This window comes from Doryrhamphus excisus, linkage group LG23, assembly GCF_037039965.1.
Source record: "Doryrhamphus excisus strain RoL-2023G ecotype Guam linkage group LG23, RoL_Dexc_Guam_v1.1, whole genome shotgun sequence".
Lineage (NCBI taxonomy): Eukaryota > Metazoa > Chordata > Actinopteri > Syngnathiformes > Syngnathidae > Doryrhamphus > Doryrhamphus excisus.
Window position 1 is genome coordinate 3,256,608 of NC_136379.1, and position 24,110 is coordinate 3,280,717.

The 24,110-nt window shown below is 42.2% G+C and overlaps 1 protein-coding gene across 3 annotated transcripts in view; it reads left to right on the top strand.

Annotated features, from left to right (window-relative positions):
- drp2 (dystrophin related protein 2) overlaps positions 1-24,110 on the top strand; it is a 203,391-nt gene that overhangs the window by 104,399 nt on the left and 74,882 nt on the right. For 2 of the 3 annotated variants that reach the window (XM_058076030.2, XM_078788607.1), the window contains exon 4: positions 22,018-22,174. In XM_058076030.2, the coding sequence (XP_057932013.2) occupies positions 22,018-22,174 (157 nt within the window). Of the gene's footprint in view, positions 1-19,077; positions 19,140-22,017; positions 22,175-24,110 lie in introns of those variants that run through there. The other variant, XM_078788608.1, reaches the window with a different exon arrangement.

Genomic DNA, 24,110 nt, shown 5'->3' on the forward strand with positions numbered 1-24,110 from the left:
GCCGGGTGAAGCGCTGCAATTGTAATAGCCACCCTGACATTGATTGACTGCTGCTTGAGCTTCTGGCCCAATCAAAGTCAAGCCTGCTCTTGCCGCTCCTCAATCGTCTGCAGTGTACTGTTGGGACTTGGATGGGAATTAAAGCTGCAAAACTCACTTCCAAAATGAAGTGTTTTTGTTTCTCTGTAAAACCAGGTGGGATTGGCACATAAAGATGAGGAGGGAAAAATAGCTCGAAGATATGTTGAATGTTTACCTGTGCCACAGAAGTTAGCGATGTGAAACAGCGATGTGAAACACTCTTGGACTAATTGGACTCTGACATGATAACAGGAGTTTAGAGGTGTGATTAGTTGTTTGATGTTTTATGTGCAGAAGAGAATAAATAATGAAATGACACTCTAAGCAACATTACGCCGTACAAACATCGTGATCATCACTATGGTGGACTGTATCGCAATGTGGGATTATTGTTTGTTTTGTCCATGAATACACAGTCATGTGGACACCACTGTTGTCTGTCCTTTCACATACACTCAGAATGTGAATGTCAGTCTAATGATTTATACTCACATAATGCCAACATTTGAATGTCCAATATACCACATAATACAAAGTTTCCGCCTTCATTTTTAAAACTTGAAAACAATCTTTAGTACACACTACCAATCAAATGTTTTAGAACACCCCAAAGCTGATGTTTTTGTAGAATATTTGTGTTTCTTTACCGTACATTATTTTGGTATAGGTCAAGATTTTATACTGAAACACTGGCAGCACGGTCGCCAGAAACTTACCACTTACCAGAAATTACCACTCATTTAACGTAAAACTATTTGAAGAGAAAATGTTTCCCAGTATATAAAATAGTGTATTGCTGTATAAATTACTACTATATTCTGTGCACATTTTCTCCAAATATTGTACAAATCAAGGTTTTGTCACTGAATGACACATGGTTTTATGTTGCAATCATATTTTTTTTATTTGGAAATGTATTTGTGGATTTGCTATTGTATGCCAAAGCCCAATATATCCTTTACATGTGAATTTAATATGACCTCCTCTAAACTTTAGAATGCATGTGCCCACAGTCTCAGAACTTGTTCAGTTTGCTGTTCACGAACAAAGGACTGAATTGCAAAATTCGCAACGGGTTCAAGATCCATAAATGAGCCAATACATTTTCACAGAACGGCATGCTGTATGGCTTTGTTGGAGTTGCCTCTATGGGCTCTAATTTCGTAGACCAAGCACAAGCGCTGTGCCTGCCCTGGGTGTGGCCAGTGCACTTTGCAATTTTCATGAGCAGAGCAGTCAGGCGCAGCGCGGCGCACCAACGCAAGTGTCAAACAGCGGGTAGAGAAGGTGTGAAAGGGTATATGACAGCCTTGTGTAATCTTAACCAATCAAACGAACGCCTTTGATTGCCTTTTGTTGAACACGACTGGACTGTGCATCAGAGGCTACAATGCACGCGCGTCATTCACCATGTCCACCACCTCGTGGGACACGTCATCAGTTCCCAACAGCTACATTAAACACAGCATCAGGCTGATCCGGACATCTTGCTTGTTTTCCACCAGCATTCCTGCTTTCCATCACCAAATAGCAGAACCTTTGATGGTATATTTGCAGGATACAAAAGCTAGGTCAGAGATATCAGCTGTCAGGTTCCACTCTGAGGAGCTTTGTGAGGAAATGGAAAACCACAGGCACATCCTAGTCAAGGCCCTTGATAAGCAGAGGAGAAGGATGGTGACAATAGTCACACTCAACCCACAGACCTCCGAAGACCTACAACATGATCTTGCTGCAGTTGGTGCATCGTTCAACTATTTGGCTATTCTGGGAGTCATGCGGGTGAAGCCTTTTCTGTACACATGTTACAAACTGATCGCTTGAGGTATGCTAAAGCCCATTTGGACAAGTCAGCTTCATTTTGGAATAAGGTGCTGTGGACTGATGAAACTAAAGTTGAGTTATTTGGACATAAGGGGCGGTACGAATGGCGGATGAAGAACCCAGCATTCCAAGACAAACACTTGCTACCCACAGTAGAATTTGGTGGTTGGTCCACCACGTGGACCCTTGTGGACAGTGCAGGTTCTGGCCATCTTGTAAAAGTTGAAGCTGGCATGGATTCCAGTCAGTATCAGCAGATTCCTGCCAACAATGTTCAAGAATCAGTGACATAGTTGGAGTTGTGCCAGGACTTGAGACTTTGCAACAAGACAAAAACTCTAACTGCTCAAATTCCACTAAGGTATTCATGCAGAGGAACAGGCACAACGTTCTAGAATGGCCATCTCCCAGACCTGAATATTACTGAAAATCAGGATATATTTAATTAAAATTGCTGGTTCCAACAACTAGTGACTTATAAAGACAAATCTGGGGTGCCCAAACTTTTTCATACGACTGTAGATATAGGTAGGTATGTAACCAAGGCAACCAGAGCCTGGCTTTCACTTGTGAAGGTGGGTTTGGCATCCATGTGAGCACCAACCACAGCAGAGTGGGCGTGTCTGGAGGCGGGCCCTGGGTGAAATCAATTAAAACTGACATTTTTTGGGCAGCATGAAATGCTAGAAATATACAGCTGGAATAGGTGCAGATTCTGGAAGATTTAGAAAGCTTTATTTGTAGGTTATCTTAGCTGCTCTATAGGAATCCACAACTCAGTACAAAGGGCGGAAAAATTAGCATAACAGGTTGCATTTAACGTGTTGATGCATATCTTTGGTGTCACATACTGAGCTGCCCACCATGCACACTGCAGGGAATGCCCACCATATTTGCCGTGGGCGGCCCTGTGCATGGAAGGAAGGATTTTTTTTACATTGCTCAGACAGCAGCAGACAGCCAAACACCCACATTGCGTGTCTGTCTGGGCAACAGGGGGACACCTCTGGCCCAGTTTTGGTCACTGTGCGTTTATGTCATCCCCACAATATTCCCAAATATAGCCATAACAGTATAGATAGCTCCTTCCTTTCTTACCTGGGGCTTCAAGCTCGGTGCAAAAGCCTTTTGGTGGTTTTGTGGCCCATTTTCCCAGCATCATCTCCAGGCAGGCTTCAGTGTTGTATCTGCAGGATAGACTGAGATCCATTTAGTAGATGTTAGCTGTGCTTCTATTGTTCAAGGTCAGCAGTGAAAAGCAGGTGAAACCTGTGGTTGGCAATCTGTGTATGTGGAATAGCCCACATATTTTATTTCCTTGACTATGTCACTAAGGTATGATGATTGTTATGCTGTTGTTTATATGTTTTTATGTATTATATGTTTTATGTATATGAATACATTTTTCTGGTGCTGCAGCTGCAGAGTATTGTCCTGGATTGTTGAAGTAATTCAAGGAAAAGATGATTCAAAGAGTGGACGCCAGCCTGGTAACAGGAAGTAACAGTGAGTGACTCTCATAGAGAGAAGAGGTTTAACACCTGCTCTTAACCTCGCACAAGCCATCTTTAAAACTTTCATCACTGTTGCAACATTTGTCTTTTCATTCTGGTCTAAAGAGCATTGTCAGGCAAGGGTGGCTGTCAATCAACACTGCTTGCCCATGTTTTTAATAGAAATCACATATATGGTCATGGTCATGATTATGGTTAACATGCTTGACAAAGTACAGTGAAATGCATCACACTTACACAACTCTATATGTCCAAAAAGGACTAGGAAGAAGCCAAGCTTATAAATATCTAGTCCTTCTCTCAGCGGTTATTTTTTGTGATTTTATATGTTGATCTTCTCATCAAGCTTATATAGCTTTTGAGTTGTTGTCATACTGCACAGATATATAAATAAGTCATTACTTATTCCCTTTGGCCATCAGCTGTTGTAGCTCCTCAAACTTTTTGGAAATTGTGAGGATAAAAAAAAGCAAGTAGATTTCCTGCAAATCCCAGAAAGGCAGCTGCAGTAAAAAGTGTGGCGCTTTAGGCCAGACATCACTTACACCCCTGATATGCAACATAGTGCTACAAAAGACTATTTCCCAGCCTCGCCTGTATACCCGTACTCAACAACATAATCATGTCCTGTATTGTTTGACAAAATGATGTTGTTGTTTTTTTTTGTAGCTGCCATCACACAATGCTGACTCTGACTCGGAGATGTGATTCAAACATGCGCATGTTTATGCGAGGGCACGGTGGGCCTGCTGTTTTTTTATACACAATCAAGTCAAGCATGAAAAAGGCCAGTCAGCACCGTCTGCCTCACAGTGAATGATGTCGGGGGTATATTATGAAACAGCTACATTTAGTGGAAACAGATAACCAAAGTGTTCTGACTGGCCACTACAATTCATTATGCTTACCTTATTTGTTTGTGTATGCTGGGGTTGTCCTAATAACGACATGCCTTCTTTGTTGTGCTGTGGCACATTGTGGAAATAAAATCATCTAATGGTATTAGTGGGGCAACGATTCCTTGAATAATTCTATTGCCTCCATTACAAAAAATAATTGAGGAAACAATGTGCAACATTTTTGACCTAATAGAAAGTAATCACATACATATCATAAAGATTTTGAATTTAAATAATTTGTCATTAACCTTGTCATATAGACAAACGGTAAATGACTGATTTGAAATTACTGTAGTTGTGGTCGCCGCTTCTTCCACCCTGGACTGGTGGCCAGCCAATCACAGGGCACATATAGACAAACAACCATTCCCACTCACATTCATACCTATGGACAATTTGGAGTGGCCAATTAACCTAGCATGTTTTTGGAATGTGGGAGGAAACCGGAGTACCCAGAAAAAAACATACGTGCACAGGGAGAACATGCAAACTTCACACAGAGATGCCCGAGCAGAGAATCAAACCCAGGTCTTCCCGATCTCCTGACTGTCTGGCCTGCAACTTCTGATCAACCCATGTTAATTTCAGACTTAAAATAATGTACAGATGTAAGCCCCACACATTTTCGGTTTATACCCCGCCCACTCCGAGTACAGCTACAGATACAGAGACAGACTGTGGTGTACTCACTCATCCATAGTGTGTACCAAATTTCATGGCAATTTGTTGAAAAAAATGTAATATCAATTTGATCCCATTTTGTAGCTTAATAACAGTGTGGTGTATGTGGTGTATTCTTGTGTGGTGCTAATAGCTCAGGTACACAGTAGGGGTGCATGTTTGGACATATATGCAGCATTGTGCAGCAGTTGGGGAGCAGAAGTTTATTTGTGTATTCTGTGTATCACTGTATTTCTACATTTCTGTACATTATATTACATACTAAGGATTGACCGATACATCGGCCGGTCGATATATTGGGCCGATATTTGCGTTCTTTACTTGAATCGGTATCGGCCAATATGCACGTGGGTTCGCCGATGTATTTTTGCGCCGCATGATTTACAGACAGGCATCCGCCGGGTAGCTTTGCGAGCACGCACACACAGAAGGAATTGGAGCAGCCGTGTCTGCTATCAGAGGTCTTTAGCGTGCACAACACCGACTTTAATGATGAGAGAAATGTTTTATATCTCGTACTAAATTGTGTCAGTGTGATGTGTTTGTGTGTGTGGAGGCGGGGGGTGGGGTCCGCGTCTCACTGCGGAGGAGCAGTCATCACACCGATGCTGGATAAAATTTGAACAAAAATGTTTTGCACATGGTTGAATATGTATTCCTTTTAAAGTTGATAATGCTGTTTAAATGTATGTTTAAGAAAGCTGAATCCTACTGTGTTCAGTGTTTACATTTCAATAAATATTGGTTTAAACACGAGACCTGTAATATTTGTTATCATTGTCATTTTTTCATGTAAATTGTGGGAGCAAAAGCAGTATCGGCCACAAATATCGGCCCAAGCTAAATTGGCCATCGGCTAAGGGTGATGGAAAAAAATGGAAAAAAACATATTGATCGATCCCTATTACATACAGTAATACATGCCACAGTGATGCAATGTTACCCATGACTAAGTGAAACTGTAGATATTTTTGTATTGCGGTGAGTACGATCTCTCCGGAGACTTAGACATTTGTAGTGTTTCACAAGAATTGCATCATGAATGACAAGACATTCTCTGTGGAAGCTGTGGTTTTTAGACTTGTATTTTCTGTTGTGGAGAACGGCCATTCTCCTTACGTTTGAGAGCGTTTCATCACTGTGGTGACATCCAAGTGAGAACATGTTAGTCATGGTGACACAGCAGGGGGCTGTGCACAAATACAAGCTGACTTTATGTGCAAACATGCTGCCAAATAGGGTTGGGTGATATGGACCTTAGCATATACCACAATATTTTGGGGAAGTTTCATGATACCATAATATAAAACAATATGAAATTTTAATTCAGCAGAGTCTTGTATAAAAAGCTACAAACCTCAAGCCTTATAATGAAATACACTTCTCTCAAACAGTAAAGCACATTTATTGACTGGTAACAAAGTGGCTAACTTTTCTAACACATTGCTGCTAAATCTTCATCAAAATGGAATGCCTGTGCTTGTGCCTGTGTGATGAAGGAAGATGTAGTCACCCATGCAATTCCATCTCCATATGTAAAATATTTTTATGACACTCTTGTATTGTTTACGCAGACATGGGGCAAACGATGCTCTTATTTTGAAGGATAATGTCAATATATGGTTAAGACGAGCTGCATTCAAAAATAATATCACTCGTCCTCGGCACTGTAAAACCTTCCTTACATTAAAGCCGTACATTAAAACGTGGTGAAAATATACTCATTGAGCCCAAGTCGCGCACACACAACCACACAAGCTAATCCTGCAAGCTTCCACCCATCTCAGTAAGGAGATTCAGCCAACTTTCGCTGGGGTTTATCGCCAATTCAACCTGTTTAGGCTGGGAGGGAATTGGTCAGTGTTTCTAATGATCTTGTCTCACAACAATGATCTTGTCTGAGCAGTCTGCTCAGTAAATACTTCCACACATGAAAGTTTCTACTCCTCACGATGACAGGATTTCGTTCATCTTATACTCTACATCAGCCACAGCACGCAGGCTTGTTTACGTTTTATCATTTACCAGTATAAGTCATTTTCTCATCATGGAAAGAATCTATACCGGTATACTAGTACATAAAAAATATCGCCCAACCCTACTGCCATACGTCGGACTCGTAACCAATTTTCATCAATGCCACTTTGTTTTTTTCCTCCAGTTTATTAGTGTATTAGACTATATACTATACTGACTATGATGACCAGAATAGTTGTGTTAGCGTGCAATAAAAAAGGATATGTTGTTTTAGATTCAATACCAGCCATTTCCCAAAAAAACTCCCCTCTTTGTAGCAGACATTTTTGATCCACTTACAGAGCATGAATTGAATCTGGTGGCACTGAGCATGCTCGTTGGGTTGTGTGTGTGTGAGACACAGTGTAACACAGTAACACAGCGTGAATGGAAGCTAGCGTGCGTAAACAAAACGAGTGGATGTCATGAAAAACATCTGGAATTGCATCTGTGTCTACATCTTCCTTAATCACAAGCACCGGCGTTAGTTTGTTAAATATTTTGTAACCGTGTGTGCGGAGGTTGCCATCCAATTAGAAAAGTTAGCCAGGCTATATCCATTTCTCAGGTACTTGGCACGCCCGGTGACAAGTAGGAGTCTCAACATTATTTCGGCAACTTGACGTGCGGTTGCCACATCAACATGTTTATTTCAGGAGGTGGCTGGTTAGTGATTGTGAGGACACGCCACTATGAATGAGTGTCCGCTGGGGAAATATTTTCCACACCATCCTTCCTTCTCGTGGTTACAGCATTTTATTCACACTGTCAATTTTTGTGAGTAGAAATAAACATTAAATTCTCTTTTTATTGCCTAATACCGCGATTGTCTTAACCTGGAAATCTTACAGCCTTATTTTGATAAATACATATTAAAGGAAAACTTTTTTTTTAAATTTTTCCCATACACATACAATATTTCTTTCCCTTTTCTGTCCGTTCTAGTGATATTAAACGGGTTAGTTTGAGCTCACAATGTACATGACTTTTTTGATGGTAAAGCGCTAACAGAAACTAAAACAACACCAGCAGCATCCATGGACATCAGTGACTTGCACTGTGTATTAAAGGGGGCCTATTGTGCTTTTTTCCACTTTTCTGACCAATAAATGTAGTTAGAATGTTTTATTCCCATGTTAAACTATGCCAACGTTTCAGATAATGAGGTTTGGAAATGAGCCCTGAAAGAAGGTTTGGGATCGCTCTGAACGCTCGGTTTCAGAGGGTGTTCTAACACTGGCGATTTGTGATGTCACAGATTGCCGGGCTTCCTTAAATGGGCATGCGCATGCTCTCTGCCCTCCCACAAGATGTGCTTTCCCCACCGTCCCCATGGCTCTCCTTCTCTATTTACGGTGTTAGCAATGACAAAACACATTACACGTCGCCGATGCTGTAGAAAACCGGTAAAATGCTAAAGCTAAAGAGAAACTTGAGACTGTCCTGCCTCTACTGCCGGATCCAACACATATGGCTGGATGTCAATAGCGGACATTTAAAAAAAGATAAGTTACTGTTTTTTATAGACTCCTATAACGTTTATCAACTCCTAGAAAGTTGGTTTCGGCATCTATTCGCACAACACCGGAAATCCTCCTGAGCACTTGGGTGTGTGACCAACCACAGCAGAGTGGGCGTGCCTGGAAGCGGGCCGTGGGTGCAAGTAAAAATAAGTGCACAGTCCACTGGTCTACAGTATAGGAGTCCACAGTCCACTGGTCTACAATATAGGAGTCCACAGCTCAATACAAAGGGCCGGTAAATTAGCTACAGCGATATTGTTGTTGTAGCAACTAAGATGAAAGACTATATTTGGCGGAGCAACACAACACCTCGCTAGCCACTAGTCTCAGCGTAACTGACAGACGAAAGAGTGGATACATGGGTCTCAATTTGAAGACGACATATGAAGACTCGACAAGCTATTTTTTACTCGTGCTGAAAGACAACAGCCATCCCAATGACAGTGGACATTGTATGTGTTGTAGCAGTTTCTATGCTATGTTGTTAACGGTTTAAATCATCAAATTACGGTAAGATAGTGTAAGTATTACAATCAATGCACTTGTGTTGATCCGTTATCACAGCATGGGTATCAAATAGGGATGTGCTAATCAGGATTTTATGCTGGCGATACCGATCCTGATGATCCATGAGTGAAATCGGCCGATACCAATACAGATCACCAACATGCAGTGCAAATGTTGAAATGTACTACGACCTATATCAGGGGTCACAACGTTTTTTTTCTCGAGTCTAGTTTAGGTTTGAGTGAGTTTAGTCTTGGAAAAGCAGGTGCAGGTCAGTTGCAGCCGACTCCCTCTTCTGTGCTCAGAGAGGAGATACAATATCAGTCTGATTTCAGTGTGCACAACGCTTGTTTCAAGTGCGGTGCTCAGTTGTCACACATCATTACACATCTTCTGGATTCCGACGCAGCACCGCACACAATGAACGTTCCTCATGCACTAAAAGTGCTACATAGTGTCTGCATGCTCCCAAATCCGTACAGAGGCGGTGCTCATCCCCAAATTCTGCCCACACTTGCAAGTACAGCGGGTTGGGCCCCAGGACTTTGGCTGCTACCTGACGGATGATCACATCGCAAGCCTCAAACTCACCACACCCTGCCAAGTGTTTGGCCCAAAATGATGCACCGATCTGAAGCTTTTTTTAAAGTGCCACCTCGGTGAGACATTTTTTAGGCACGTTTTGCTGGGTGCAAAACGTATGTATATTCTTCTCACAAACACAGGAAATCCCACACACGGCAGACATGCATTTTCTGAATGCTGCAGTGGCGCTAGATCAGCGTTTTAAGGCAAGTATCGGACGATGTCGATCACGTCCTTTTTCACTGATATTCGACACCATCATCTGTGGCCGATTGATGGATCGCTGGTATCAAACAACAAAACGTAGTGAGAGGTTTTGTAGAGGGCTCATTGTTGAAATGGGTACCTCCCAATGACGTGCATTTTTAGGTAGCTCATACTAACTTTCTGTCATTACAATTCAAAGAAAAGGGAAATAAATATGTGTTTCATGTTTCATGTAAGGATTGTGGATAAAGGGCAGACTTGCAAAAAAAGTTTTTTTCTTAAAGTGGAACCTCTCATGTCATCCAGTTTTGAATTTGACCAACATTTTTGAATCTGTCACTTGAGACTTCACTTGAATGAGCAACAAAGGTTTAATTCAGGCTGCATTTTGCTTTTTCTTTGGACTTTTCACCTCTTTGTGACACCACTTGTAAAAGATGCATGAATGCTGTCACAAGATGACACAAATCCTTACAAAATTGTTTTGATTCAACTCTGCACATATTTTGCTTTTTTATGACAATTATTCCACAAGGTGATTATGACAACAGAATGTTATGTGACCCATTAAACACACATTCAGGCAGCAGCGCTCCAGTGTCACCATGGTATGTCATTATTTTTCATTTTTACTGTGGATAACTTCCTTTTACCTTTGCCCAAATGACCTTCGTAATTCTTACAATGAACAAAGAGGTCAGCTAGCATTAATAGCGCTGGTCAGTTAATTGTAAATAACAATACCAAGTGTACCACACATGATTTCACGCCAGCAAACAACGTTCCTTCTCACCATGACGGCATTTGATTCACCTTATCTACCCACTGTGGCATGCAGATATCAACTCTGCTTTATCATTTATGCCGGTACAAGTCATCATCATTGGAAGAATCTATACTGGAAAAATAAATGTATTGCTGAATCCTTTTAGTGACTAATGATGCACTTTATTGTCAACACACCTTATTCAGTGAAGTGAGAAAGGAGAAAGGAGGAGGAAAGTAGCTGTGCTCAAAGCCTCTTTTGGCCCCCGAGGCAACACAACAGTGAGCTGCTCTCCTAAAACAGCCAAACTGTGCTTCAGTCTCCTACACATTAATTAATCATGGAAGCGAACACTAAGCTTTTCCCTGTAATCTCTCCGACTGATTGGGGAGTTGGATTGGTATTTGACACTGTTTACTCTGGATGGGTAACTGTCAGGTTGCGCTGGCACTAATTGGCATGCGCCACTCTTGAACTGTCTTGCGTTTGACTGCGTGCAAAGGTTGGTAAAGTTGTGAGAACGTTTCACATTTAGAGCTAAAAAAATCCTAGGAATACACACAAGATAGCGACAATGATGAGCAGCGCTGTTGGCCTTGCGGGCTTATCTCTGCTGGATCCTTTGCACACTGCTAATCCCGGAAATGAAAGGTCTGGGATCTTTTATTACAACAATATTATAGCAATATCAGATGATCTTGTGTGTCACGACATGTCTTTCAATGCTGTATGATAAGCAAGCTCCATGACCAAGACAAACAGGGGAAGTCGCTCTTCGCATCAATTTTCATTAATGTCATTAATGTCATCAAGACAATTTTGCCTGACGAGGATTGGAAAAAATATGAACAGAGCTTGACAGTTTCATTTTTGTTTTATTTAGTATGATTTCACACAAATAAGTAGGGCTGCAGCTATCGAATATTTTAGTAATTGAGTATTCCACTGAAATTTTTGTTGATTAATCAAGTATTTTTGCTTATAATAATACATTCACATAAAAATAAAACATTACACTAAGTAGCAAAGGACCAATTGGTTGAATTAGTCAGATTTTATTTCTTCCATGGACATAGTACATACGTAGTGTAAGTGGTGGTTATGTTGGTTATGGTTAGGCATGGGACCCACCATAGCTCAGCTGTCCTCCACTTAGAATGACCTCCATAACCCATATACTCATATACTCATATACTCATATACTCATATACTCATATACTCATATACTCATACGGTACATACACACACATACACCACACATAGGTCAGCCCTTGGAGCAGGCCTCTGTTGTTTATTATTAATTGCATAATATACACAATACCATGTCATCACATACAAGAGTGTGGCAGGCTGGGGACCCTCCTGCCGGTCCTGCTCCTGGCCCACTGGCTGCTGGGGCGCGGCGGCTCGCTCGAGTTGGCCTGGGCTGTGGGGATGTTTTTGTCTGGTTTGCCTACCCTTCCTGGGGGGTCCTGCTAGGTCGTGTGCCGGGGGCATGATTGGCGGTGCTGCATTTGGACTGTCTTGGGTCGGGGGCACTTCTGTGCCCGGGGGGGGGGTCAGCAGTTTCCCGGCAGTGGGGCCCGTGCTGCTGGTGGCTTGAATTCCGCGCCGGCGGCTTGGGGTTGCTGTGGTGTCTGCTGAGGGGGCCGGGCAGTGTGTTGGTGTGGGGCCTGGGTGGCCTGTGGGGTGTGTGTGCCTCGGGGTCGGGCCTGCCGGGTGTTTGGGTGTTTATTACTACTGGTCTTTGTGCTTTGCTGCGCTGCTTTGCTTGTCTTTGCCCATCCCAGTCTGTCTTCAGGCTTGTCAGGGATGTTCTACGGTGCGTGGGTGGTTCTGGGGGCGGGGGAGCAGGCGGGCTTCCCGGTTCCTAGTGGGGTCGGTTGGTCTACCGCTGGTCTCTACTTCCCGGCTATGGTGTTTGGCCCCCCTGTGGCTTGGGGCTGTGGCCCTTCCACTCCGGGGATTTGCTGCCCGGCAGGTGTTGGCTGGCGTGGTGGGGTGTCTTGCTGCTCGTCTGCATGCCCGCCTGCTCATGTGCGGGTTTCCCCCCTCGCCTGGGAAGTCACAGTGTGGCTCCCGGGTGTCGGGGGGGGGACACCGCCACTACGTGTGAGTGTTGAGTGGGCACAGGGGTGTTTTTTATGTATTTATTGTTTTATAGTGTAAGGTGTAGCTTACTCGTTTCCCTGGCAGAGCAAGACTGTTGAGCAGGTAAAAGCATTAAGATCAATAATGCTATCTGACCCAATGGCTGGACAAAAAATATACAATTAATAAAAAGGTAAAAGATCATTCATTAGTTCAGTTCAGGGCCTAGCAACAATTAAAGATACAGCAAACAGAGACAATGATTTAATGATTTAAAGCACACACAGCCACACCAGTATGCTCTGCTAAACTAAGCTAATCCCTCTAGCTTGCATTCACGCTTCTTAAGAGAAAACTTTCCAGATTTTTTTATCCACCATTGTGACATGTTTAATTTTGGAGAGGGTGGTTCACCGTTTGTAAGGACATCCATATATATATACGTATATATATATATATATATATATATATATATATATATATATATGTATATATATATATATACAAATTTCCCCACTGAGGGGCGAATAAAGGCATATCTTATATCATATTATTTGACTTTTCGCAAGATTTCGTGTTTAACATTAAATTCCGTTTTCATTGGCGAATTCTGTGATTCCATAAACACGGGAATCAAATGGAGCTATCATTTGGAACAGGTTTGACTGTAAGAAAGCAATTTGTGTTGGTCTTGCCCCCCCCCCCCACATGCAAATAGAGTAAGATTTGTTGGTAAAAAAACAAAGGTTCAAAGGGCTCCCCTAGCTATCCACTCCTGATTGGATTACCCTGCATGTGAGTGTGAATACTACAGCTGAACCATTGTTATGAAAGATGATTTGCTGAGTCCAATCATTGCTTAGCGTGTTTAGAGCCAAACTGTAAAAACTCATAGATTGTAGTGCTGTAATAAAGAACATACCGTAATGTTTTCTTTTCAGTGCCCTGTTGAAACAAAATGATTTCCCCCTTTATATATATATATATATATATATATATATATATATATATATATATATACATATATGTCCCTTGGAGCTTGTGGAGATTGAAGAAGAGCTAAAAGGGAAGAATTATGGCATATAAAATCAGCAGATGGCCAGCGGCGCCGCTGTAAATGAGCAACAATATCCTGTTTATGAGCTGAGTGATAAACATTCAATGGAGTACAGTATTGCTGATATATTTGGGTTGTGTTCATGCCTTTTGTCTCAAAGATGTGAAAAGAGACCAGAGAGCAAAGTTACTAAGAAGCAGGTCAGGAGGCACTCAGGACCACCAGCCACCATGTGATGCTGGTGGGGGGGGGTATACGGAGAGACACAGTGATGGGAAAAAAAGGCTATTTCAGTGTATCCTGTTTATGTTGACAACCTGTGTAGTGTATGTCGACCATCTTACCAAGGCCTGTTACATGTGTTCTTATTATTACTACAAAGTGGCCGCTTACGTTGACTTGTGGTGTGCCAGAAGTGCAAAAGAGCTGCCTCTAAGAGCCAAGGCTTTGGAGTGACTCAAATGAAAAGATTAGTGTTTACTCTCAGCTCTCCTCACTGGAGAACAGGGGCAGAACTTTGTTTTAATGGGCACGCCATGTGGTCAACCAACCACACTTGAGTATACAGGATCATACCATTATGTGAATACAGGGTAAAACTTCTTCATGTTGCAAGGATCTGTACACAATTCCTGGGAACTGAAAACATACCAGTTCATGCATAGCCAGCTTACTTATTTCTCTGAATCTGCATATACAGTATTTGAGAAATGGTGGTCACACCAGATACTGACTGGTTTTCGGACCATGGGGCCAATTTCAGTACAGTTGAACTGCACATTTTGAAGAGGCCTTATATTGTAGCCAGCCTAAGCCACACCTCTGCAAGAATGTTGATATGCAACACCTGTGAGATGGATGGATTATGAATTATGAATGACACTAATAAAGATTTGGGAAAAATATTTGGCAGAGAGCGGCCTTTTGTGTACCAGCAAAACATTGCAGATGTTTGAGTTCAGCTTATGATCAATGGGAGCAAAAAAAGGGTTGCATTGATATTTTTGTCAAGTATGCTATCAATGCATTTTCCATGCCGCTTAATCCTCACAAGGGTCGGAGTTTATGCTGGAGAACATATATAGAATAAATAATAGATCAAAAATAGATAAATAAAACTGATAAATGAACATTCTACATCACTTTTATCTTTGCCGAAGAAAAAAGAAAAAGTGAGGAGAGCGAGAGAGGAGGGGAGGGGTTGATCCACACCGATTAAGGTTACAATAGGCTTTTCTACATCCTATGTGATCCTGGAATTGACAGTATGTCAACAAACTGCCGAACTTTCAACAATCCTTTTATTATTGCATATTCTCTCCTGTCTCTGGTGAAAAGTCACAAGTAAACGTGCAAGCAACGGCAATTTTTAGCTTTGGTTCTGTCGAGTCAGCCAGTCTGACATAAATGGGTATTTATTTATGTGTGTGTTCTTTCCTTTTGTACACATTTCTGTATTAATGTGTGATGTGTAGGTGGTTTGCTGTCAGGGATGTCTTCTGATGGATGACCTTATGTTAGAATAAAATGTAGATAGAATGAATATAGTGTTAGTTATCACCCTTATATCCATTTGCTTAGACAGTAGAAAGTGTTTGAATGTGCTGAAGAAGGAAGGTTTGAACCCTGATCAGAGACCCCAGCAACCCCCAGGTCCTGGAGGTGCCTGGATGCGCCAACAGCAACCCTGCTGATGTTCATGTTAATCCTGCAAGAATGTGCCAAGATAAGAACTCATAAAACAAAAGTAATTACTCTCACATATACACACACATAGGCAAACAAATACAGCTTGTGCAACTGCACCCCCCCCCCTTTAGAGTTGCATGACCATGTAGTAGGGACCCCCGAAAAGAGAATAAAAAGAGAGCAGTGTGAACTGCATATTCAGAGTGGAGCGGCATGTCACTGGGTATGCGGTTTCACTCTCCTCGCTGTAACTTTGAATATTGTTGTGTTTTACAAGTGTCACAGGAGTTTGAACCTGACACCTTACTTCAACCGTTCAAACGCCCGGCCTTGTGAGCAGTATGATGCAAATACTTTTTAACTGATGAGTACAACATAGCTGAGCCATGAATAAAGAAATAAGCAGTTACATTTTGGGCAGGATCCTGTCAAAGGTGTTGGAACCCCGGTTGGGCATTATTTGGCTGTCATCTGTTACGATCTACAGCAGGGGTCGGGAGCCTTTTTGACTAAGAGAGCCATGAAAGCAAAATATTTGGAAATTTATTTCAGTGAGAGCCATATAATATATTTTAAAAGTGAATTCAACTAAATGTCAGTATAATAAGCCTCTGAATTTATTCTTTTAAATAATGTTGTTATAATACTCACCATTAATGCGACTTCTGGTGCTGCATGGATTTGCTGATGTCTTTGTAGTCTGGTTGGTACTTGGTGAGGTTAAGCTTCATGCAAGCGTTGAGACTTTCATCCGTTAAACGTGATCGTAGATTGGACTTGATGTTTTTAAGATGTGAGAATGACTGCTCACATGCATACGTAGATCCAAACATGGTCAACACAGCAATACTCACACGCTGCAGTGTGTGGTATGTGACAGGAAGCGCGTTCCAAGTTTTGAGAATCAGCTGGTCTTCGGGTTGAAGTTTTTTCATTTCTGTCCACATGTGTTTGCTCGCCAAATCCGCTTTCTGTCGTGTGATTCTTTCCAAATCTTCATTCAGTGACTTGAACTTGTTCACCCACATGTCTGAGGCCTTCAGGTCAGCCACTTCTGCTTCAAAATCTCTGACGGAGACACCAGCAATGTAACTCAGGTCGGCTGTGTTCAGTGAACACTCGGTTGGATGGGTGATGAACTTAAAAAGAGGAGCATGCTCACGAAATTCTCCAAAGCGTGCTTTGAAGGACTGTAGGAGACTGGATGTGAAGCCAGCTAGCTGGTGGAGATCAAAGTTTTGAATGGTCTCACTTGCTGTGCATGCATCTTTAAACTGGCTCAGTTTTTCAAAATGTAGTAAACGACCTGTTTCAAGATCCATAATGAAGAGCTCTAGCTTGTTTTCAAAAGCAAACACAGCTCGTTGAAGGGATAACACTGTATTTCCAATGCCTTGCATTTTCACGTTGAGCTGGTTCAGATGTTCAGTCATATCTACGAGATAGTAAAACTTGAGGAGCCACTCAGTTTCGGCTAGCTCGGGATGCTCGATGCCTTTCATTTCAAGGAAAGTCTGGATTTCGTTCAGGCAAGCCGCAAAGCGGCTAAGCACCTTCCCTCTTGACAACCAACGCACATTGCTGTGCAAAAGCAGACCAGGATAGTTATTTCCAACTTCATCCAGCAGTGTTTTAAACTGGTGATCATTTAAGGCTCGGGCAGCAATAAAGTTGATCACACGAATGACCAGCGACATCACTTCGCCAAACTGCCCGTCACACATCTGAGCACAAAGTGCCTCCTGGTGTAGAATGCAATGGAAACTTAGGATGGGTCTATTTTCATGTTCACGAAGAAGCGCCACAAATCCTTTGTTTTTCCCCACCATACACGGAGCGCCACCAGTACACACTGAGAAAAGTTTATCCATAGGTAGATTTTTTTCTTGAGCAAACTCCATGAAAGACTTGAATAAATCCTCACCTCTTGTGGACCCTTTTATTGGCAGAACAGCAAGACTTTCTTCGCGCAGTATGTCATCAACAGCATATCTTGCAATCACGCTGAACTGCGACAAATGGCTCACGTCTGTTGACTCATCCAAAGCCAGGGAAAAGAACGGCGCTGCATTTATGTCCTTCACTTGCGTTTCCTCCACTTTGTTTGCCATCATGATGGCACGCTCATGAACAGTTCTTGCCGACAGAGTCATGTCTTGTATCCGTTTGATTATCTTGTCTTTGTTCGGAAGATCATCAAAAAGTTCATTGGCTACATCCAGCATGAACGTTTTAGCATACTCGCCATCTGTGAATGGTTTTCCGTTCCTCACTATTGCTAAAGATCCAGCAAAGCTAGCGGAGTTATAGTCACCTTGCCGGGTCCATACGCGGAGTTGCTGCTGGCTGGCTTGCACCCTGCTCAGTAGCTCTTGGCACGCTTTCTTTCTGCTGTCTCCCGCAGGGTATTTTGATGCAAAGGTAGCATGGCGCGTGTCGAAGTGCCGCTTTAGATTCGACCGTTTCATCGATGCAATTTTGTCATTGCAAATTAGACACACCGCAGAACCTGCTCTCTCCACAAAGGCGAATTCTTCGGTCCATTCGTCCCGAAATGTACGATACTCGTCATCTTTTTTTCTTTTCGCCATCCTCTTTGTCGAAGGGTTAACTTTGAGCTAATGACTGAGCAGACGGATTCAAAAGGGAGCGTTTACCTGTTTACAGACATGAGCAGTGAAAAATCGATGGATGGATTAAAACAAGTGAGAATATTTTGTTTTATCTGCGAGCCAGATGCAATCATCAAAAGAGCCACAGCTGGCTCGCGAGCCATTGGTTCCCGACCCCTGATCTACAGGATAATTTAGTGCGCAACCAAATTCGAATCAGTTTGTGTTGGCGATGGATTGTTTGTGACCGAATGGCTCCATGTTTGATTCCTGGCATCCACCCCTTGCTTCAAGAAAACACACCCGATTTCAGACAATCGTCAATCAAAGTGTCTGTTGTAGGGTTGTAGTGTATGGACCCAAATGTATCCCCGAATTCACACCAGACTTGTAACATCGCGTTAGCGTAGCAGCACATCATACACTTTCAAATTGCTTTTATTTGAATCAACCTGGCTGGCAATTCCACACCAGCCAACACACACGTACCTCACGTCCACCTAACGCATATTGTGTTTATACTTGGGCTGTCAAAAATAACACGTTAGTGGCGGTAACTCATTGATTTCATTACCTACGTAAAATGTTTTAGCGTAATTAACACATGCGCATCATGGCAAGCCACTCCTCTCTGTAATGATGACAGATGGCGGCACGGTGTCGCTCCCCACAGTCACACAGACTCTGTCGCTTTTTTATAACTTTATTCTGAGCTTACACATCAACAGCAGTACAATTCAAACATCATTTACGTATCCCAACTATGAAACAGACATCTCTCTCGTCCATTCGTCGTCGCAACACCAGACAGATCGTGAAATGTTTTCATGGACACCCCGAACATCACAATGGGCGAGCTGCATCTCATTTTTTTCGTCATACAATTAAATGTAAGCTGGAATTTTAGAATACTTTTAAAATACTTTAAACATTTGTATAAAAGACTGGTTCTTGTGTCCATTCTCTTTTGCTGCTTTAAGTGAACATGATTAAACGCAGCTCCCATTTACGCCACTTGATGGGCACCTGAATGCACCAGGGAGTTTGATGACATTTGATGTTCAACTAACAGTGTGCGCTTATAAACGTGAGTAACCTGTTTATTTGTTATTCCTTCAATGCTCGACGCTGTTTGCACCATCCTATTGGACTGCGTTGGGATTCAGCCGCCGAGCTGACCGCTAACTGCTGAGCTAAGTTAGCCATTGTCACTAATTCATGATGTTGTTAGCACGCTATTTCAGTGTGTTTAGTGTAGTGCTTATAACTGAGATGTTGCTGTGCATTTGTGTTTATGTTACTAACTGCTAGCTTTATAAGCATTGCAGTTGCCATGATGGATATCATTAATTATTCACAATAACATATAGTTAAAGGCAAGTTGGCTATTGAGAAGTGTGTAACTGGTCAAACTGGTAGCTCTTCACATTCATCAGCACCGAGGGATCGACCGATCCCTAGGCCCTTCAGGCCGATGCCAATTTTTTTTCCATCACACTTAGCCGATGGCCGATTTTTCTTGGGCGGATATTTGTGGCCAACATTGCTTTTGCTGCCTCAATTTACATGAAAAAATGACAATGATAACAAATATTGCAAGTCTCAAGTTTAAACAAAAATTTATTGAAATGTTAACACTGAACACAGTAGGATTCAGATTTATTAAACACACATTTAATGGCAGCATTATCAACTTTAAAAGGAATAAATATTCAACCATGTGCAAAACATTTCTGTCGTAGTTTAAGTTTTATCTAGCATCGATGTGATGACTGCTCCTCCGCAGTGCCCCCCCCACACACACACCTCTAGCAGCATTCCTGTTTTTCAGACCCACAAACTAAACTATATTGCCGCGTCCCTGGGAGCACTTCCTGGTTCCTAGGGTGCTTTGCGGCATCGTCGATGTAAATAGTTGGTCAGTTTGTAGTTAAAGTTGCATAGTTGTTCATTCTGGGTCTGCTCAACTAGTGAGAATGTGAGAGTGCTTTTATTCGTCTGTTGCGTTGGTATGTGATGTTTTCAGGATTTCTTGTTGTCACACCATGACTTAAACTGTTATGCCTAGCCACAATAAAAACTATATTGCTAAAAACAATGCCTCCCTGTCACTGTCAATCAAAACCAAGCATTATTATCTCGTTGCCACTGCACTTAATTATCCAATCAATTAATTCTAATCTTTTCATATTTACCGTCTCTTCCCCCCGTGTGCTTCCCTCCTGCTGGCATCAGTGATGTAACTCTCATGTGTGCCAAATTCACTTTGCAGAAAATTGCCTGACACTGCTAATGCAAACTGAAGTTGTTAGGAAATGCATGGAAGTGAGGACGCCTCCTCTCCGGATTTGTCCTCAGATCTGGAAATGATATGCTAACCATATGTGTTGTAAATCTGTGAGATGGTCATTTAGCGGATAATAATGACTTCACCTAATGCTGCCTCGTATCATTCTGTGACTCACTTCCATCCAAACAGAAATAACAGTATTCAAGTGCGTTGGTGTTTTCACAATGCCAACCTCCTTTTAATAGCAGCTGCGCCACAATGGCGTGCTGTGTGACAGTGATCAAGAATGACAATACAAACATTTGTGTTTTATTTTTCTTGTTTGCTGGCAAGAATGAAAATGTTTCATAAATCTGTGATTAACCGGCCTGTAGCTACTAACTGGTTTAGCTAAAAAAAGAACAAAAACCTGTGACTATCCTATGAATTTTCACTAGTTTGTAAAAATAGCTATCGGCATCTTTGTCACTTTGCAGAAATCTTGGAAATGGGATTATTTTGTTGTTTCTACTTTTACTTCTATTTCCTTGTCAGACTTCCATGTGACTTGTATTAAAAAATAATCAATGGCGACCAGTCCAGGGTGTACCCCGCCTCTCGCCCCAAGACAGCTGGGATAGGCTCAAGCACCCCCTGCAACCTCCGTGAGGATGAGCAGTAGAAAATGAATGAATGAACTGAAGATCAATTGTGGTTTTCATTAAGCAATAATAGAGGAATGAATTCAGGATAAATGATATGAGATATGATGCTTTTCATGAAACAATAATACCTGAATTGTCACGTTCCGGCTTGATTGCTTTACGGTGCGACCCCAGGATGCAGAGAGCAGGACCACAATGCAGGTAAAAGAAATTCAATGGTACTTGAGCAATGCAGACAGCAACTAGCAAGCAAAAGACAAACCAAACACAATGAGCAGAAACAGAAAGAGCACATCTGAACTAAATAGGGAGTGAAAGTAACGGCAGGTTTGTGAAATGAGCTGGGATAGAGAAAACGGAAGGGAATAAGAAAGGAAGTGGTTATAAAATAAGGGCATGGACACCGGAACAGCAGCAAAGAAGGAACTAAAAAAGCTGTCACGAGGGGGTGACGCCCACATCGTGACATGAATGAATTCGAATCATATCAAACACTGGGGTTTCATGAAGCAATCACACAGGAATTAATTCAGGATGAATTAGATCAGTTACGATGCTTTACTCATCCATCCGTCCACCTTTTATGCCGCTTATCCTCACTGGGGTTGTGGGTATGCTGGAGCCTACCCCAGCTGACTTCGGGCAAGAGGTACGTATAGGCTGGACTGTGTATGATGGTAAAAATGAAACAATAATAAATGCATGAATTCAGGATTAATGACTGTTTCTCAGCATTCTGCTTCTTCTGCTTCACAGAAAACAAAAAACTAATACCCAACACAAACGTTAACTCCAAAATTGTTCAACTGTTGTTTTTTAAATGTTTATATATTATTGTGACCAGTCCAGGGTGTACCCCGCCTCTCGCCCAAAGGCAGCTGGGATAGGCTCCAGCACCCCTGCGACCCTGGTGAGGATAAGCGATAGAAAATGAATGAATGAATGAATGTATTATTGTGGGGGTGTTAATGAAGCCAAGCAGCACAATGACCATAGAACGAAGGAGTAACCGAGTGCTGGTGTGTTGCCAGGGTGCGTCTGGAGGCCATATCGGACAACAGTGGGAAACTGCAGCTCTCGCTGCAGGAGATCATCGAATGGCTGACAGCTAAGGACGAAGAGCTGTCCGAGCAGCTGCCAATAGGGGGGGATGTGGGGGCTGTGCAGCACCAGAGGGAGTTCCACCAGGTAAGCAGTAGTTTGATATATTTTGGAAATGATGTCCACATGACGTCTTGTCATTCTATGTCTCAAGGGGAGGACACATTTACACGTCAATACAAATATGTACTCAGTGGGATGTTTTTGGTATACCTGTGGAGGTATGGAAGTATCTAGGAGTGTAGGAGTGTTCCTGACGGGGTTGTTCAATAGGATCTTAGTGATGAGAGAGTAGGGAACAAGTTGAGGAGATGCCAGAAGTGTGGGGGTTTGCCCTGGAAAGGAGAGGAATGAAGAGCGATATATTAAAAAATATATGAATATATTGGTAGAAGGATGCTGCCAGGTAGGCGTAGAGGAAGACCAGAGGGGAGGTTTATGGATGTAGTGAAGGAGGACATGAGGGTAGTTGGTGTGAGAGAGACGGATGAGGAAGACAGGGTTGGATGGAAGAGATTGATTTGCTGTGGCGACCCCTGAAGGGAAAAGCCCAAAGAGAAAGAAGAAGTATTCAGTGGGTTGTTATGGCTTAATGGCTGTGTGGCATAGAGGACAAGTCCTCTTTCCTCTTTTAAGCTCTCTATCTGTTCTCCTTGTGTGAAAAACGGATTGAGGGTGTTCCCCGGGTCATGTGCTATGATCTGTATGATGCGTGTGATTGCGCTGTCATTTATATCTCTATTATGTAGGAGGAAGGCTCAGAAAAATGTGTTCCAGTCTTAAGATGGATGACACATACAGTGGCGTGTAGAAATGTTTCTTATTTTTTTGTTGTTTCAGATCATCAAACAAATTTATTTATTAGTCAGTGACTACACACAAAATTTAGTTTGTAAATTATTATTTTGTTAGTACTATGGGAGAAAAAAATTTCAAACACATCAACGACTTATCCAAGAGGTCACAAAAGACACCACACCGTCAGAAGAACTGCAGGCCTCACTTACCTCAGTTAAGGTCAGTGTTCATGACTCCATAATACGGTAGACACTGAAAACAAGAAACCAGGAGGGGGGAACACTTTTTTATACAACACATTAAAAAATATGTTATTTACAGAGCTTCAGTATGAATGGATCTCACTGCTTTGGCAATCACATGATCTGCGCATACTGAGGTTCTGGTCATGTATTAACTAGTAACAACTCAGCAGCAAAAGAACCAATGTTGTAAACGTGTTCTTTGAACACGTTCATTTTTGAAATTGAAATGAACACAACGTATTTGTAAATAAAGAACTTGAATGAATTGAATTCATCTGAACTCATTCAGATTATGTGAGAATCAGTGCCACTGTTCAGCTATTGCCTGCTCTGCAACATAATATTGTCACCCCCCAACCCCCCACCCCCCCACACACGGTAACATTACATAGGTTTGCATTTATTGCAGTCGACAGGTGTTTCTGTGGGTTTGAGTTGCTCACACAAGACGTGGACAAAGTATTTTTGGGGGGGACATAATGTACATTTTACCTTTGACATCAACGAGGTTAAAGTAGTGTCTGTACTTCCATTTGGCTAATGCTGTCTTCTCACTAGAGTCCTCCTCACTCGCCATCTGTCGCTGTACCGCACTTTGCTCTAAACAAATTCTCTGATTGGCTGAAAACGCAATCTTACTAAACCTTAGCCAATCCTCATTGCTTATGTGCTCTAAACACCCGCCCACTCAAGTTCTCTGATTGGCTGAAGATGAAATTTTACTAAAACCTGAGCCAATCCTCATTGCTTATTTGGTAATCTCACCGCCTCCCTTGCAACACTCTCACATTCTCACTGCGCTGCAGATTAGTTATGAAGTCTGTGATATATTTTTAGGCGGCTTCAGGAACATGCAGTAACAGGGTGTCGAAAATGGTAACGGCGTTATGCTGACAGTAAAAGTAATTAGTTAGATTACCGATGACTGAAAAAAGTAACGGCATTAGTAACGTTATTTTAAACGCCATTATTCCCATCAC